The 18,164-nt window shown below is 44.8% G+C and overlaps 1 protein-coding gene across 1 annotated transcript in view; it reads right to left on the bottom strand.

Moving 5' to 3' along the window:
• Positions 1-18,164, bottom strand: part of C10H16orf71 (chromosome 10 C16orf71 homolog) — a 127,142-nt gene that overhangs the window by 95,881 nt on the left and 13,097 nt on the right. Inside the window, exons 5-10 of the mRNA XM_034783708.1 lie at positions 16,980-17,082; positions 9,643-9,784; positions 7,426-7,572; positions 6,238-6,333; positions 2,410-2,781; positions 1,954-2,113 (exon numbers count right to left, since the gene is read on the bottom strand). Coding sequence (XP_034639599.1) covers positions 1,954-2,113; positions 2,410-2,781; positions 6,238-6,333; positions 7,426-7,572; positions 9,643-9,784; positions 16,980-17,082 — 1,020 coding nt within the window. The remainder of the gene's footprint in view (positions 1-1,953; positions 2,114-2,409; positions 2,782-6,237; positions 6,334-7,425; positions 7,573-9,642; positions 9,785-16,979; positions 17,083-18,164) is intronic.

Raw genomic sequence — 18,164 nt, 5'->3', positions numbered from 1 at the left:
GTATTACTTTCTAACAACTCTGTGCAGGGATTCTGAGCTTCTGTAATTATTATTCAATTCAATTACTGATGTACATTCATTAGGATGGTCAGGAGTCCCATGTTCCAAATCTGAATGTCTATCGCTGCCAAAAAAAGTATGTAGAAAACAAATTTGATAGTGTGCTACCCTCTCAGAGACTCCAGTTTGTTATATATATATATATATATATAAAAAATTTGGTGTTAGATATTTTCATTTCCAAATCTCTGAGCAACACAGCTGCCAAATTATAGCTTCTTCAGTTTCAGATGTCAAAACAGTCTCAGTTTTTCTGCTTCTGTCTGTGCAAATAAAAAAAGAAAAGAAAGAAGAAGAAAGAAAAAAATGTTCTAATTTGAAGCCCAGAAATGCTGCTAACTGTGAAAGTGAATTTCAAATAACTCTAAGAAGGACAGTTGTCGCTGATGGATTATATGGACATATTTTTAATTTCTCTTTTTAATTTTAATAATGGATTTTCATGAACAAGAATTGGATAGAAGCTGCCCACAGATTGCATTCAGTGTGGGCTGTTCTCTGGTTGGCTCCACCACAGTGCATCGTGAATTTAGTTATAGTTGGGAGACTGGGTAGTTTATGAAATTAGCATTGGATTAGGGAGTCTTTTACCTTTATTACATGGGTTCAAATCTAACAAAGTGATAGTGATCAAAATATATCGCATCCTGACAATTGTTTGGTGCAATATAAGAAATTAGTTGGTGAGACTCAATCTATTTCCAAATGAACAAGTGCCCACATCTTAACCAACACTAACAGGAGCTCATTAACAGCTTCTGACAGGCCACAAACTCAACAGGTTTGAAGACTACAGATAAGAAACCCTTACAGAAGGTCCCTCTAGAACAAGAACTAAGCCCCTTAGTGGAATGCTATGTGAGAACTGTGCACTGCATTGCTCTTGCTGGTCCTCCTCTATAGACACAAAGGACTTCAGCTGGTAGGTTTGTCAATCCAACACCTTTCATCAGTGGTAAATCCAATGTTTTAAAAATGAATATTTAAGATGAAGAAATCCAATGAAGTCACATTTGTTTACAAATGCGCAAACTTGAATGGACCATCCCCTGTCAAGTGCATTTAGACCACAAGACTTTAGCACTAAGTGAAATGTTTTCTATTGTTGCTAAGCCAAAGCGATTGCTACCAATGGACCTGGAGCAAATGTAGGGGGAAATCCTGCTTCACCACCACCCTCTGCGGGGATGGAGGGCACTGCCAGCAGCAAAATCAGTGCAGTGAGAAATCAGGACTCAATATGTAGATCTCATGGAAATGAGAAATGATCCCCTTCTCTGAGCCTTGTTCTAGGCTTCAGAGAGTTCAAATGGCTTTGTGATCCCTTAAGAACACTGTTGGCAAAGATCAAACACTGCAAGGAAAGAAACTAACTAAAATCACAATCCTCCTTTCACACCTGCTGCCTATCCAGATGTGGGTGCAGTACTGAGAGCCAAGACGCTGGGGACAGGAGGCCAAATTGAAGCTAGGAACTTATTTAAAACCATAAAAATAAACTTCATTTTTTAAAAAAAGCTACAAGAACTCTGGGTGAAATCCTGGCCCTACTAAAGTTAGTGGCAAAACTCCCACTGACTTTAATGTAGCCAGGATTCCACCCCACATCCCCAGCAGTGGGAGCCCCTTTGGGAAATGCAGGTGTTCTCCACAGGCACTGGTCTGGCAGTGGAAGCAGGTGCGTAAGTAAAGGAGAATAGCTCTCAAGATTGCTCTTATGGCCAGGCATGGCAGAACCATGAAGCTAGCCCACGAAAACAGAGCCATAACACAACCTTCAAGTATTAGAATGAAAAGGTCTTTTGGACTTTGAGGTCATGTCTAGATTCGTCCCAGAATTTTCAAAAGGGGATCAGCAGGAAGCAAGGAGCATTCCTACGCTGAGATACTAACCGGGTGAAACAAAACAGGAGTTTTCTCTGCCATGGGCTGCTTTCCAGTAACCGAGTGGTGAGGCTGCAATCGCTCCAGCTGCTCCTGGAGTCTCTGCCTCCTGTGCTTCTCTTTCATCTGCTTTTCCTTTAGGGACAGCTCTCTCAGGCTCTCTTCTGCCCTGCAAAATATAACAAACATACAGATCCTCTCTAGCTAACTGAGCCAGACAACCTTGCACCCCTAGGTTGCAGCCAGTAATATGCTCTCTAGGTCAGTGGTTTTCAACCTGTTTTCATTTGCAAACCCCTAAAAAATTTTGAATGGAGGTGCTGACCCCTTTGGAAATCTCAGACACAATCTGCAGCCCCTCAGGGGTCCACGGACCACAGGTTGAAAACCACTGCTCTAGATGGATGCTTACAGGAATGGCATTCAGAATCACCACTGATGGCTTTACTCCAAACTCTCTAGTACCTTGGGGATTCTGCTGCTTTATTTAGAGGGGGTTCTGGAGCACTTCCTGAATGTAGTGTGTCTTCAGTCTCTTTCTGGTTTTCCCTTGAAGGATCAGCTCCATGTTTCACATGGTTTGGCAAGGCAGGACTGACCCTCTGAGAGTCTGAGTGCACCAGACACCTGGAAGTCACCTTGTTTGCTTCCCCTCTCACTCTTAGATAGCGTTTTCTCCTGATTTTCAGGGTGCCCATCTCTTCTGGGCTCTCAAGATCCTGGCTCCCTCCTTCATCTCTTAGCACCTGCTTAGAGGCCTCATTAGCAAGAGGCTGAGATGCTTCTTTACGGAAGTTACGGAGTTGCTGCAACAGCAGGCTTTTCCCGGTGCAATCCCTGAAAATTAAAAATCAAATGGATTAAACCAACGTAGAGCATTATAATTAGCAGATCCTTACTGAGGAACCTAATTTGACTGCCAGCGCAAAGCAGGGCACAGAAGACCACCTGGATAATGGTTTTTGATGTCCTAACATTAGCTCAAAAATGATAGAATATGCCACCATGAGCCCACCTGGAATTCTTTGGGCATCCAGGTGGTTCAGTTAGACATTGCTGGATTGATCTAGGGTAGTAACACTATGAACATCGACAGCACTCATGAGGGTCTGGTGACATTGTCCTTTGTGATGGGACTAATTATTTGCCTCTGCAGAAGAAGAGAGAGAGGGGATGGCCAGTTACACTCTGACTTTTTACTGCAGTGGACTGTGATCTAGAGTGGTTTATGGTACGGACAGCTTCTGGCTCTAGAGATGGAGGGATAACATTTTCAAAGGCCCTTACATGACTCAGGAGCCTATGTCCCACTTCCAAAAGTGCCATATGCACTTTGGAGCCCAAGTCTCATTGAAAGACAATGGAATTTAGGAGCCAAGTCACTTTAGAAAATGGGACATGGGGGCCTTTGAAAAGTTTACCCTGGCCCTCCGTGCAGCTGTCCTGGGATAGATATTTGACCGGCATTTCACTCACTCTTCCTGGTTGTCAGACAGAGGAGCACAATGCCTGTCTCAGGAGCACTCAGGAAATGGACTGCTGGACTGGAAGTCAGAGTCCACAGCTCCCCCCATGGAACCCTTTTCCCATCCAGCAGTCAGTCAGGTAGGTATAAAGAGAGAGGATAAGATTCCCCCCCAATAATTCTTATCAGAGATAGAAGGGAGATGAAGGAGGCCTTCTCCCTCCCAGCACTTGAGGAAATGAGACTGTTGAATTATCAACATCACAATTCTGTGATTTCCCTGGGTCATGATGATGCAAAATTATGGCATCACATTGCAACACAACATCAGCACACAATTGTTTTGTGGCTGCATGTCATTTTGATGATGAAGGAGCTCCCAAGCTGTTTGGTAAAGGGTGAGGGCCACCAGTTTTTGGGCTGATTGCAGTGTCAGGAAAGGAGCATCACAGATGTCACTGTTCGGTTCTGAAAGAGGCAGCTGAGAATTATCTGGACGCAGAGAAGTGGCTATGTGCTGTCTGAGTTTGATATTACAGTGTTCTGGCTCTGCAGAGTATACGCCTGTACGCTATTGTGAATTATTCAAACTAACCTTGTACTTTTCAGAACACAGAGTATTCTACAGCTAGGCTTCCCACTTCTATTTTCTTAAGGGTCTCCTCTTTTCTGTCTCTTATTAGGAATCACCACTTTAACCTGTGACCTCTTCTAGAGATGACAAGACTCTCCTGGACACCTGAAACCCCTGGTTACTGTAAGAATTGGACCATTAAGGAGAATGACTAAGCAGTGTGGGTTTGCTAACACCTCCCCTGCCAGATACCGAAAATAATGAATGTGAACTGAATGACATTCTCAGCATCCATAAGGCCAGGGCCTCAGATTCTAAATCTGTTGCCAGGTAAACTGTTAATGTAAGTGCAGAGTGATGATTGTTCATTCCTGACCTTGCCTCGACTGTGCATGGATAGCAGTGGCGCCAGGAGAATGCCTTGGTATAATAGACCTTGGACAATCATGAGTCATTTGCAAGAGCAAAGAGGGTAAGTTAGCAGTAAGGATTCTACTAACACATCACCATGTCCTTGCAGTGATTCTGATTGGATACTTACCTGTCTCCAGTAGGAATAGATGTGACAATTAAAGTACTTCTGTGCTTGCTTCTCCTCCTGGGAGGCAACTAGTGGGGTAGGGTGAAGACATTGGTGACCTAATCTGACCCTGCTCCATATGGAAATTTAGTGAATGAACCAAGTGGAGTTTGCTGGCCCTGCTAGGGAGATGAGGTGGGAAAGGTCAGGGGCCAGAGTACTGGTGGTGCATGAGTACAGAGATTTCTTACACGTGGCCCCGGGGATCTGCCAGGTTTGAGGGCACTTCTGTGTCTCTCTGAGGAGATCTTCAGAGATTTCTCCCTCCTGCAGGCTTTACCCTGGGAGGGGACCATCTAGATTCTAGCCCAGTGTAACTCAGGTGTAACTCCACCCAGATCAGTAGAGTGACAACAGCACAAGGCCCAAGTAAATGAGATCAGAATTCAGCCCAAGGGTTTTCTGCCTGCTCAGATGACCAGATTTCCTAACGTGGGAACAGGGAAACAGTAATATTTGTCAGGCATTTTATTTTAATTTTTGTGAGCAATTTTAAAACTAATCAAAATTGATTTGGCCAGGTTTTGCTTTATAGGACTCCAGATTTACACTGCTGTACCGCACAGTGATTTCAGTGGAGTTTCTCTGGATTGATACCAGCACAAATGAGAGCACCTAGTGTGCCTGATCACTCCTGCTTGGTTCTGGCTTCTGACTATTCTCAGCTGCTAAATCATTCTGAGTGGTTGGGCTCTGTTCCTTGGCGAATCATTTATTCTTTCAAAACTATTTTTAAAAATAAGAGTAATTGGCTCTACCAAAAACAGAACAAAACAGCATGTTCTGCTTGTTCCTTCTACTGCTCTAATTCAGGTATAAGTGCATCATTAAGTACCAGGAAACGGCTTCTAAAGATAACACCGAGCATACATGGGTGAAACGTTTAGGCCCTGACTCAGCAAGGTACTTAATCATATACATAACTTTAAGCATGTGAGCAGTAACTATTCATATGCTTAAAGTTACGCACATGCTTAACTACCTCGCTGAATCAGGTCCCAAGTCTGGCAATAGGGAGGTGTTGGCATCCCTGCATACAGAAGCATCTACCGTTCAGGAGTTCCTTGACTGTTCACATTATACCCAGACAAATAAGGAGATCTGAGAGTTTTTCTTCCCACACATTGCAATAATCATGCTAGATCAATGTCAATTTCTAGCTTCTGTTTGATCATTTTCCTAAAGAGGCTGGGTAGGAGTATATGCCCATAGTCTTTTAAAATGTTTGATTTGGAGTTATTTAAAAACAATTTTCTCAAGTTACTTAAAGTGGCTCAGAAAAAAAATAAGGCATTTGTCCTACTGTCTGTGTCTATTCTGCATGTGTCTTTTAAGCCATGTCTGTTTCATCTACTGACAACAACAAAAATGTTTTTTTACTCCTGATATCCCTATAGATTCCATATAGCTGCAAAAGAGCAAGGTGAATTCTATTCTGCCTCAAGCATCAACAAGTATGTTCTAACTCCAGCATCTTGATTGTGGCTGCAGCAGAAAGAACACAAGACTGATCTGCTAGATCCAGACTGAAACATTTTGTTTCAACTATTAAACTTAGCAGATTTGCTATGAGAATCACTGCTGGAGAATATTTTAATAGGTGAGATCTCACTCTCAGTCTTTTTGGGGATCATTTCAATTTCATGAAAAGGGGAAGATTCATGTAGTTTGTACCGTGGTCCTTGGGAAGAATCTTGCATTCTCGCCTTTGTTTTCTGTTGATCCTTAACTGTTGTATCCTCCTCGTCTTCAGTGGAGCTGTCATTCAAGCTATGAAGCAAAGAGATCTGATTACTGGACACCTCTGTTCATGGTCACAATATGAACAACCAGCCTGGGGGATTTATCCATAATGTGCTGTCTTAGTCATGCCTGAGATGCAAGTTTAAAACAATGGGATGCTAAAGAAAATATATGGAGTCAGATCTGCAGTTGATATCAACTGGCACAGCTCCACGGACTTCACTAGAGCTAGGTTTATACAAGCTGAGGATTTGGTCCATGATGCAATAATAATAAAAAATAAAATAAAATAATAATAATAAATCTTTTATTTCTTTAAAACTGCATGGAGACAGCTCCTCAGAGGTATCTTCCCAACAGCAAATACCCAATAACTGATACACACCGTTTGATGCCCTAACAACATAACTCATCTTGGGGTCATGAAGGACAATCTTATGCTTGTTTTTACTGGAACAACTTGCTTTTAGCTAAATTTAAGGCTGTAGTAAAATTTAACCTCCCTGTGAGTTAAATTAGAACTCCTTAATGAAATACATTTAGACCCAGGGGTGTTAGATGAGTGCATCTAAAACATCTACTTGTCTTCATTATCTACAAGGTTTCTTCAGATTGCTGTTTTCTTCAAAGCCATTTTCTAGCCAGAACCATCGCTAAGCATCTCTGGGAAAAGAGTACAGAAGTCTCTACTTAGTTGTTGATAAATGTTGTCCACTCACCCTGTGGACATGCTATGTGTCCCTGCATCTTGGGGAGGAAGCAAATAGCTTTCTCAAACTCATTAGCTTTAGAGGAGACCCTCTGCCAGAGCTTTTGGAGTCTTTAGAAAGAGGCCAATCTCCCAGAACTCTCCTAGGCACCTCATAGTCTCACAGGAGACTGAAAAAGCAGAGCCAACAATCCCTTGGTTGCCCATCTATCCTGGATTTATAGTTTCCCTTCCAAATGCTCACTCACTCCACCAGAGGGCTACCCTTTCCAGACCAAGGGCAAGAAGAAGTGATACAGCAAAGAAAGCCTTTCATGGTACTGCTCACCACGGGCATGGGATTTGCAACAACCTTCAGGTTCGTGCCCTCGGTCCCTCGTTTTTCACTAACATCAGACCCCAGAAGTTACCTTTGATTTTCAACCGACGGTAATGCTGATTTGTGTGGTTTAGCGTCCCGTAAATCAATGTACACTGTTGGGGGCTCTGCTGTACACTGCAGTTCTGGCATGTCCATACTTCGACAGCTCTGGGGAGGTGGCGGGAAGACGATTTCGCTGAGAATATAAATCATCGTTTCAAGATATTATTCATCTTCCTAGGAGAAGAGTTCCAACAGGACATACATTTGGAATGAAAATAGATCAAGAAAGGGACTGCACTCCTGACTATTACACAGGTTCCAACTCACGGTCTCTGCACATGGTAGAAGAACACTACCATAAATGCCAAGATTTAAACTTCAGAGCTGCTGAATTCAACAGACATGACATTACCCCATGAAATAGAGTTCAGATCTGCATCCACAGCACTGTAGTGACACAGGTCTGGGATAGACAGGAGTTGAAATGCTAAAGATTTACAGTCTGTCTGTTTCCAAAAAGTCGACTGTACTGCATATCTTTGAGGAATCTCTGATTTTCAACTCAAACAATGACCTTGCTTAGTTAGAGGCACAGACAGCCATATAAAATCAACCTGACCAGACCGGGCCGAAAATAGAATTTTCTGATCCCCTCCGAGGAGATGCCTACACTTGACTGCTTAGACCTGATGGTGATGCTCTGATTTTTATCCCCAGCTGGAGGGGGAAAATCTTCTGACCTCTGAGGACCTCTTGTCCCAGGGTTAACTATTATTTATTTCTCAAGCACTGATGGTGAGGTTGGCACTGTAGAATATAGAAAAAGACAGTTCCTGCCCTAAAGAGCTTACAATCTCAAAGACAGGCACAGGTTTGATTACTGTAACCTCCTCCTTAGGCTTCCCGGACAGTCCTCTCTCTCACTACCATGTGCACAAAGTGCAGTCACTAAGACCACATAGTATCATTCCTGTCTTTGAACACCTCCACTGGCTACCCCATCTTCACCGCATCATGTTCACATTTCTTGTCCTCCCCTTCAATATCCCCATAACTCTGCCCTTCCCTAATAATCTGCCTTTGTCGGTTATTGATTTGCCCCTGTCCTCCCTGCTCTGCCAATGATGCCATCCTTGATACCCAGTTTGTCTGCTTCTTTCACTACCATTTCTTCCACACCACCCTCTATGCATAGAACATCCTCCCTGAGTGGGTCTGAAAGGCCACTGCCTCTGTGCATTCAGATTCCTCCTCATGATCCTGTTCTATAGTGATGCCTGAAAGAAATTACACCCAGCTAATAATGGCGAGGTCAAGAGACCATTGAGAGAAAATACAAACCCCAAGCCCCCCATGGAATAATCAAAACATGGCCACTCATCAGCCTGATCACTTGGCTTGTCTGCTCAATCCCATTCTCCCACACTTTATCCATTTCTCTTTTTAGATTGCAAGCTCTTTTGTGCTCTACTGGAAGACATAAGCAAAGACAAATACTCTGGGAGAGCCAGAGAAAGGAGGTTGTGTTTGTGCCCTTCCCCCTCTCCAAGAATGCTGCATGGAAAGGCACCTTACTGAAGACAGTCAAACACTACGACATGGAGCACTGACCCTTAGTTTGCTCCTCATCTTGGCAAGCCCTGCACTGCCTTGGATGTGTCTCCATCTAGAGCTGGTCATTGTGGATTGAGTCAGCAAGGGGGTTGCTCACTTAAGGCCTGAGCCAGCACCCATGGAAGTCAATGGGAATCTTGACTTCAATGGGCACCTGATTGGGACCTTGTTACCACATGGCTGCACTGGGGTAGTTGTGGCACCGGTGAGTAGATTCAGATCATTCCGCTTTGGATTTTCAAAGGACCCTAATGGAGTTAGATGCCTAAATCCCATTGAATTCAATGCAAGTTAGGTACCTAACTCTCCTAGGGTCCTTTGCCAATCCCACCCTTTGAGTGTGACAGGCTCTATGAGCCCTTCACTGTTGCACAGATTGGCTGCATGCATCACAACCTTTTTCAATGGATTGGCCTGGGTAACTCTTGTTAGCTTTTCTTTTCAACACTACCATAAACACATGCAATTCCTCACCTTAAGAAAATAAAAATACTATGCCACATTCCTACTGTGCTATTAAATTTCTGCAAGGTACAGGGCTATGGAAAGGCACCCAAGTGAAATCATTAATTCCCATACATTCTTACTACAGTCCCAACCATAATCACCCAGTATGTGCAAAAATTAACTCCTAGAGAGCAGGACCTACTTCTGATCTCCTTGGTGTTCTTGAAAGTGAGCAAGTGTGGCCAATGGCTTCCTGTGGCGTGGAGACAATGCCTTGGACTGCTTGGCACACAACTCTTCTAGCTTTTCCATGAGTCTACTTTGGGATCTAGCAATCAAGGCCTCTATGGATCAACAGAGATGACAGAGAACTATTTACTACAGTCTTGCTGTTGTAAGAAGAGCCTCCAACTTCCCCTTTTGTGCCTTATCACTTTCTCTACAGAGTGTCACAGACACAGGAGTGGTAAGGAGTGTATTGCTAGGTAGCTGCAGTCAAAATCTGGTTTCACTTCAAAACCAGGCCAATAGTTTAATTTTTAAATAAACTTAAAAAAAACCTATGTGTAAGGTTCTAATGGTCTATCCTTCCTTTGCTCCTGACTGCCACCACTCAGCTTGTGCCACTACATTCCCTGGAAGCTGGCCTCTGGAGTGCTGATATAGCATGACAGGACAGATAAATAGGACCAGATTCATCAGGGAATATAAAGGAACATAAACCAGTTTAATTTACACCTTCTTCTGCCTCCTTGTCAAGCCATTTACACTGACCTACAGTCCCTTAGGTCAGTGTAAAGAAATGTAACTTACACCCATTTACCCTTCCACTTGGAATTTGGGCTATGGCATCCAGTAGGAAAGGCAGGATGGACTGTTACAATATTAATTGAAGAAGACTTAGAGAGGTAAACAGCAGGGAGACAGGACAGGGAGAAGGTAAAATTGGGGAGAGGAGAACTGATGGTATTTACTTGACTCCCTGAAAATATTCCCTGTAAGGAATAACATACCCACAGTTAGGGACCCACCCTGCTTGTTTCAGAGAGTGGAGCACAGAAACCTAACATGCCATTCTTCAAATATATAAGATTTTACACAAAATCCTACATTAAAAGAACACTAAGGTTGCAAAGTCAAGCACTCAAACGTTGAAAAATTCCAAAATTATGACTGACTATGCAATTTTAATTCAGCCCCGTTGTGCATATGCCTTATGAGACAGCCTTTAGTGACATGATCACGTTACTTTTTTTACAGGACCCCTGCCTCATTCAGCAATTGCAGGGAAAGTTCTATTAAGCACATGAAGTCAGGGATTACAGCATGCTCAGTCACACTGTGGGGATGGTGCATGCGCAGTATGCAGGAGTGGTGAGGAAATGGAGCATACCTAGCAAAGTTGGAATCTTCAGAGAATTTAGCGGTCAAACTCTAACAAGTCTCTACTGAGCATATGCAAATTTAAATTTTTCAAAGGCTTAGTCAAATTTGGCTGATGTTCTCTGGGACAGCAAAAGACATCCCTAACACCAGAGGGAGCCTCCCTCCAAATTTCAAGTCCTTGCTCCAAAGCATGGAAGTTCCAGTGCTTCTCAACAAAACAACTGCAAGAAATTTTTTTTAAACACAAACAAAACATATTTTCCCTAATCTTGTTCTTGGCAGCAGCTTAACCTTTTTTGATGAAATTAAAAAAAAAAAAAAAAAGAAAGAAAGAAATTTAGCCTAAGGCAAACACCCAGCATGGGAAATTTCAGCCCAAATGCTTAAAGTCTGACAAAATTATAAATAACTGAAAACAGGGTCTTTTAATAGAAAACATCAGGCAACATTAACTACAGTGGCACTACCAGCTCCGTCTGTATTAGTAAGTTGCAATAATCAACCCTGAATGTCACAAATACATAGATCACCAAGATGGGTCTGAGTCTGACAGTATGTGGAGCAATCTTCTGGCCCAGTGGCAGATGGAAGTGTGCTGTTTTTTGTTGCCATGATTGGGTACTAATGTAACCTACTAAAACAAACACTTAGGGTATATCTACACTACACACTAAGCCTGAGAACCGGGTCCAGCAATTGTAAACCCAGCTTTACGATGCAGTGTGGACGCTCAAGCATGGGCTTAGAAACACCTAGTCCCACAAACCTGGGTTTACAATGCAGTTTAGACATACTCAATGATTCTGCATTAGCAATCCCAGGAGGGCACCTCCACAGCTATTTCCAAGTGATGTAAATAACAACTTCACTGCAGAATCTTCAAACAGAGATTTCAGCCCTGGGTTTCAAAGTGCAGTGGCCTAGCCCTGCGACTCCTCTCTTTGGATTTAGGTTTAATGATGAAGAACAGAAAGGGAATGATCCTGAGATGCAAGTGGAACTGCAACAGAAGAAACTGAATTTGTCTGAACTGCTCTCTTCATCTGTGAAGGGCAATGACACAATGAAAACTACAACTCAAAGTCTAATCAATGCACAAACCATTAGGTTGAGAGGTCTGGAGAGGGTGGAAACAGACAAGTGGGTCCCCCAAATGCTTAACCTTGAGATTTCTGCTGATTCTATTTATAGCAAGAGAGCACTGTATGTATTAAAGCAGCTGGATGCTAGCACTTACAGAACAATCATGTTTGAGGTCATGAACAATGCAGATAAGGGTCACATCTTAAATTATAGACCTATACAGTTATCCTCTTCCCATATTTTTAGTTCAGTTATTCAGGCAAAATGCTTTTTCCTCCTCCTCACCCTGAGAAGGATATCAATTTAACGTAACCAGAGCCTCCATTTTCTTTCCTACTAAGCTTTAGCTTTGCAATGGCATAAGAAGTACCTTTTCTAAGTTCCTTTTGGAGGAACAATAATTTATGGTTCATTTGCAGACCTTAGGCCAGATCTACAAAGGTACTTAGGCATATAAAGAAGCAGATAGGTGCTTTTCTCAATCCTGCTAAGCACCTACCTGAAACGGATGCCTAATTCTTATTTGCTTTCAATAGAAGTTAGGCGCCTAACTCACACAGGTGCCTAACTCACACTTAGGTACTTGTTAGACACCTAGGGAGATTATCTGCATCTTTAAACACCTAAATACCTTTGCAAATCTACCCGCTTGTAAATGGTGCTGGACGGTACAGAAACTCAAGGGCCCACAAGAATGATTCAATCAATCTTTCAAAAAAATAAAAATAAAAAATCAGACACCTTAAAGTTTGGAATGGAGAGGGGTTTGTTTTTTAATTGTTTCTGACACTTTTTAAAATTTTTAAAATGCCCCTAAGCAGCACTGTGTGCCAGGTCACAACGCCCAGAGCAGGGAACCATGCTCAGTCCTGCAGGACAGGAGTCGCTGCTAAGCGGGGAGCGTGGGGTGAGCTTGTTTTCCAATCCCTGCCTCCCCCCACCTGTAGGCCTGCAACCCACCATTTGGGAAACACTGCTAACAAAATATTCCAGTTAAAATTCCCAACGAAATGTAAAAACCTCAAGTAACAGAAATATTATCAGCAGGAGTGGCACCTACCACCTCCTGGTTAGTGTGGAGGGGATATATTCGCCCTAGACTCTAAAGTTATGGTAACCTGACAGTTATGTGCCGTTGTTATAATAGGCGCCTTTAGAGAAAGTGTGTCAGAGCAATTGGTGGTGTGAGTTGTCATAGCTCCATGGAAGCTGATGGAGCTATGTTGATTTACACCAGTTAAGGACCAACTGGGCCAATAGGTTTCTCTTTTAAGATAATTAACAAGCTGGTTCTAGGCTGGCATCAAGAAAACTAACCTTTCACCTGCTACTATTTTTCATGTTGCTCCAAAAGGCCATAGCTGTTAGGAGTGAGTATAAATGAGCATACAGAGTAGGGGGACACAGAGGGAGTGTGATCGTGCTCCCCCTAGGAGATAATGGACACCCTAGTCCTAAAACAATTGCTACTGTGTTGGGTATGGACTGGGGCCCTCCCCCCCGGGGGGAAAAGGAAAGGTTCCCCAAAGAAGGGAACGGAGACCCCTAGACAGAGAAGCCCTAGTCAGAAAGAGGAGCAGGGTCCTTGGAGAAGCGAACACTGAAACCCTAGACAACAAAGCCCAGATAGGGTAGAAAGAGAGGGAGGAGGTGTGGGGGAGATGGCCAGCCCAAGCCCCTTAGTGGGAGAAAAGGGGCAACTGGAGCTCCCCACAATGCAACTCCCAGGAGAGGAGACGTGGACTCCACTTGGTGTCTTGGGAGAACCCGAGGCCCAGGGTGTCCTGGAGAAAGTTGGGATGGAGCCCGACCCCCTACCAGAAGAAAAGGAGATAAAGGTGAAGGGACGCCCACAGGGGTGCGACTGGTGTGCAGATCTGTGGGTGGTGGCAGAGCTATAGGGGCATCTACCCCCCACAGTGTACTTTCTGCAGGGGGGAGGGGGAGGAAGGAACCCCACAAAAAGGATGCTGGGGATCACCCAGAAGAAGGGGCGAGACTCCCTGAGCCAAATCCTACCGATAAGGGGCAGAGAGGATGAGGAAGGACGAACCTGGCAGTTCATAAGTGGGGGAGGTGCGTGCAGGGTGCTGACTAAGAAACTTTGAGCCAGGCCTCTATCACACCAGCTCCAATCAAGAAAGGGGAATTGGAGCTGGCTGAGTAAGCCTGAGTGGCGAATGAGGAACAGCTGCCGGCCACGTTAGCCAGGGCTACATAAAAGCTAGCAGGAAAGAAGGAAAGGGAGAAGCCAGGGAGTTGGAGCTCCTCCCTGCTGGCTGCAGGAGTTAGCAGTCCCTGGGGCTGTGATACTGAAGTTGTTTGTAACTAGAAGGTGATGGGAAAGTAGACTGAAATAAAGAGCATGGGTGATTGCACCAACGCAGAGGTCTCTGGCTGGTTTGTGGGTGCAGCAGGGGCAGAAACTAGAGGGACCCAGCTACACTTGTTACATCTGCAAAGAGTTTGGATCCCTTGAACAGTAGGTCTTCAACTGTCGACTGTACTGGTTTTGGGAATCCCGACAGATGGAGCCAGGAAGCCTTCCTCATAACCACTAGGGTCGCTATTGATCTTGCTGCTGAATCTGCAGAGTCAAGAGCAGCCTGGAGTTGTTCTTCCTCTTCAGCCCCCTGTTCTGAAGTTTCAAGTGGTCCCTGTGCTGTTGATAAGGGGGACTGGCTGTGTGCTAGCTCTGGGAAGGATGGCAGATCTATGTTGTGGTGGTGGATATGCTGTCCATTGGCTCCAAAATGGCCATTGGGGTGGGAAAGACACAGGCGGCATCCAGGGATGCCCATACCAGGGTTGGTTCTGAAGGTCCACCAGGCAGGTCTTGCACGGAGGGGCAGGCGTGGTGGGAACAGCCACAGGGGAGGAATGTTGTGGAGAGTGTATGACAGTATCATCTCCATCTTCATCCTTGCTCGAAAATTGTGGAGCGGAAATAGGTGGAGAGCTGGGTTGACTAGGTACTGTGAGAACTGTTGGTGCCAAGGATGAGAGATTCCAGTATAGAGGAAACGGTGAGGTCTTTTTGGTGTAGGAATTGTTGCAAAGCGGATGCCATCGGTGTAGTAGGAATTGGTACCAGATGCTGAAACCTGCCAGTCAGTGCCGATGTGTGACTGGAGTGTGCAATGTCTGTACTTGGCAGTGCCATCAGCTGTGGGGGTGCTGAGTGTTTAGTCATCTCTGGCGGTACCACAGCCTGCGGTTTCATTTTCCCCTTGGTGCCTGTGTCCAAGCTCAGCCGCTTGGCAACTTTCGTTTTCTTGGTACCAATGGTGCCAGAGGGTCCTGTTGTTTCGGCCATTGGAATGGTTGATGCAGTTGGTCCTGAGAGTTTGCCGCTAGAGGAATGCCTTTTCTTAGCCAACTCCAGAGTCGGGGTCGTGGTACCCCGTTTTTTTGCCGTCTCCTTGGTGGGTTGATCGGAAGCCTGGGCCGTGGAAGAAGGGCCCTTGTCAGAGGCTGTAGTCTGATCTCTGGCCAGGGGTGTGTATCTCAGGCTCAGACGCCGGACGGAGAGACTTCTCCATGAGGAGAAGTTTAAGTTGAAGATCTCTCGCCTTCTTGGTGTGGGCTTTGAGGTTGTGACAGTGAGAGCACTTCGCCGTCTCAGCGAGACACATATATCGCAGGACACACAGAGATATAGAAAGCCTGCAGGTAAGGCAGCATTTGAACCCTGGGGAGCCAGGCATGCCCCTTAGGGAACGTACTCTCCCCATAAGGGAGGTATGAATACTGTGCTACAGTGGTAAAAACAGAAACCTACAGTCCTATGAGGAAATTTTTTTTTCTTTTGAGAAAACAAAAGGACAGGGATAAAATAATAAAGATAACTAATCTAACTAGAAGAAAACCTAAAAGCTAGGGGAAACTATGCTACTCAGAAAGCTGAGAGGTGCTGCTAGTTGCTCCAACTCGAGCCAATCGCAGTAGAGAAGGAACTGAGGGAGGGCTGGTCGCACAGCGCCAGTTAATCCTCTGAAGCAGTGCAAGACGGGGACCGTGTATGTGTGACCCAACCGGACACTGCTACAATAAATCTCTGATTGCAAGCACAGGGGTGCACAAACACCTAAAGTGGAACACCCATAGGGACATCACTCAAAGAACTACTCCAATTTCCAGTGACACTAAGTGTTTAAATGGCACTTACCAATTGATTGTATTTAGCTGTATCCCATGGGCCTACTACCCACCTTTACTCCCCAAGCATAGGGCCTGGTACCTTCTCAGAGTTTAGACACCTGATCCAATTTGGGCCTGGGTATTAAGTAAGAGGGCCTGTTTTCCATGTCTTCCAGCATGCCATAGCCCCAAGAGGGAATTCCCATCTCCCTAGGCAGCTAATGTATGGGGAACAGAAGGTGCTAGCTGGGTGCTCATGCTACTCCTTTCCAAAGGCTAAAATCTACCCAGATCTGCTGAAGTTGCACTGCAGGGGAAGTGGGAAGCTGAAGGATGACACTGCACAGTTGCTCCTAGAGACCTCCATCCTGTAGTTCTGGAGTGGGCAAGAAGGAGCAAGTCATAATTGATACACTACTTCTCCTTTAAAAAGCAGCAGGTGCCCCAGGAAATGTGTTGCACACTGTCCAGCTGCCTGAAAGCACATATATATAACCACAACTCCTAGGCAATATGGCCCCACGTGGGATGGGCAGAAGTTAGCAGAGACATGACCCCAGTCTATAGGCTCAGTGGGACAAATTCAGCCTTGGTGTGTTTCTGTTTCAATCAATAGGCTTAGACCAGGGCTGCATCTGGCCCAGTACCTTTGACACCGAATAAGGAAGGAATTGTTCATTCTCAGAACATGGCCGGCTAAGAAGCAATGGTCTCACAGTAAAGGAAAGTTTAGGTTAGAAATAAAAATTCTTAAGTGCAGGAGAAGTTAAGCAGAGGGATAGATGTTCAAGGCACCATCAATGTAGACAGGCAAGGAGAAGTTAGAGAGAATGACATAGGCGAGAAGAGATGTCAGTTCTGGTGTGCCCTACTCTGAGTGGATTGTTTTTACACAGTTTCAGCTAATTAACATTGGTTTTGTAATGTTACTATGATCCTTTGAAGGAAGAGCAGGCTCCTCTGAGTGAGTTCTACTGTCTTTCTGCTCCTCCAGGTCCTCAAGAATCTTGTCTAGATCCCACTTCTCGATATCCTGAAAGAAAAAAACCAATGGTGAGGGAAAATTCATCCCCAAGAGGTTATTACAAAGATAAAAATCACAAAGGCCTATACTCTATGGGATAAGTTCTCCTGAGTACCTTCACCATGCAGAAGTACCTGAATGCATGAACAGCATATGGACACCTGCCTTCCTGAACTCCACCAGTGTCATGTTCCTGTCATTCCCCAAAAGAAGACCCTGTACTCCACTGGACACATGGGTTCTTCAGGATGGACCTACAAAACTGGATATGGCTATCTAGAAGAGGGAAGCTACTGCCTGGTGCCTCCCATTGCCTGCATTCCACTGTGATGACTGAACAGATCTGATGTGACCAAGTGCAGCCTAAGTGCTAAGAGAGCCTAGCTGGAGAGACTGATGCTCAACATAAGAGTGGAGGAGCTTCCTGCCCTATCTGAAGAAGCTGCTGAGTCTGGGATGGATGCGGTAATATGGACTGAATCAGCACCTCCTCAGGTCAGAAATACAAGACCCATCCCTCTAATATCCACATGACATCCCCCTCTGCTTACTGTCCCCCAACCTATAACTCGGTTCCAACAGCTAATCACATGCTGGAGTCCCTTCCTAACACCTGGTCCCTCATTCCCTCTCATGTCCATCAGCAACACCAGATCCAGCCCAAGTCTCAGTGAAATGTTAACACCATGTTTCCTATCAGATAATGCATCTATCCCACTTCACACACCCACTTCTGCAGGGGGCTCCTCCTTTCAGGATCACTGACCCCTATAAAAATAGACTAGGAAAAAATCATGACTGCGGAGAGACAGTCAGGTGGATCAGGCCATCTTTTCTTCCAAGAGAAAGGATACAGAGCCTGATCCTAAGAGGTGCTGAGCACTTGTAACTTCCACTGATTTCAAAGGGAACTGTGGATCCTCAGCAACTTTCAGGATGAGGCATGTAGCCCCCTCCCTTGGTTTTCTCCCTGTTTTACGTTACTTAAAGGCTGATGGGTTCCTGACCTAGAAACATTATTTCTACATCACAGCCAGCAGCAAGCTGGGTCTCAGAATTGGCTGTCCAATAAGAAATTGGGATGACCTCAA

This window comes from Trachemys scripta, chromosome 10, assembly GCF_013100865.1.
Source record: "Trachemys scripta elegans isolate TJP31775 chromosome 10, CAS_Tse_1.0, whole genome shotgun sequence".
Taxonomy (NCBI): Eukaryota; Metazoa; Chordata; order Testudines; family Emydidae; genus Trachemys; species Trachemys scripta.
The sequence above is the reverse complement of the archived record's forward strand: the minus strand, read 5'-3'. Positions and strand labels throughout refer to the sequence as shown.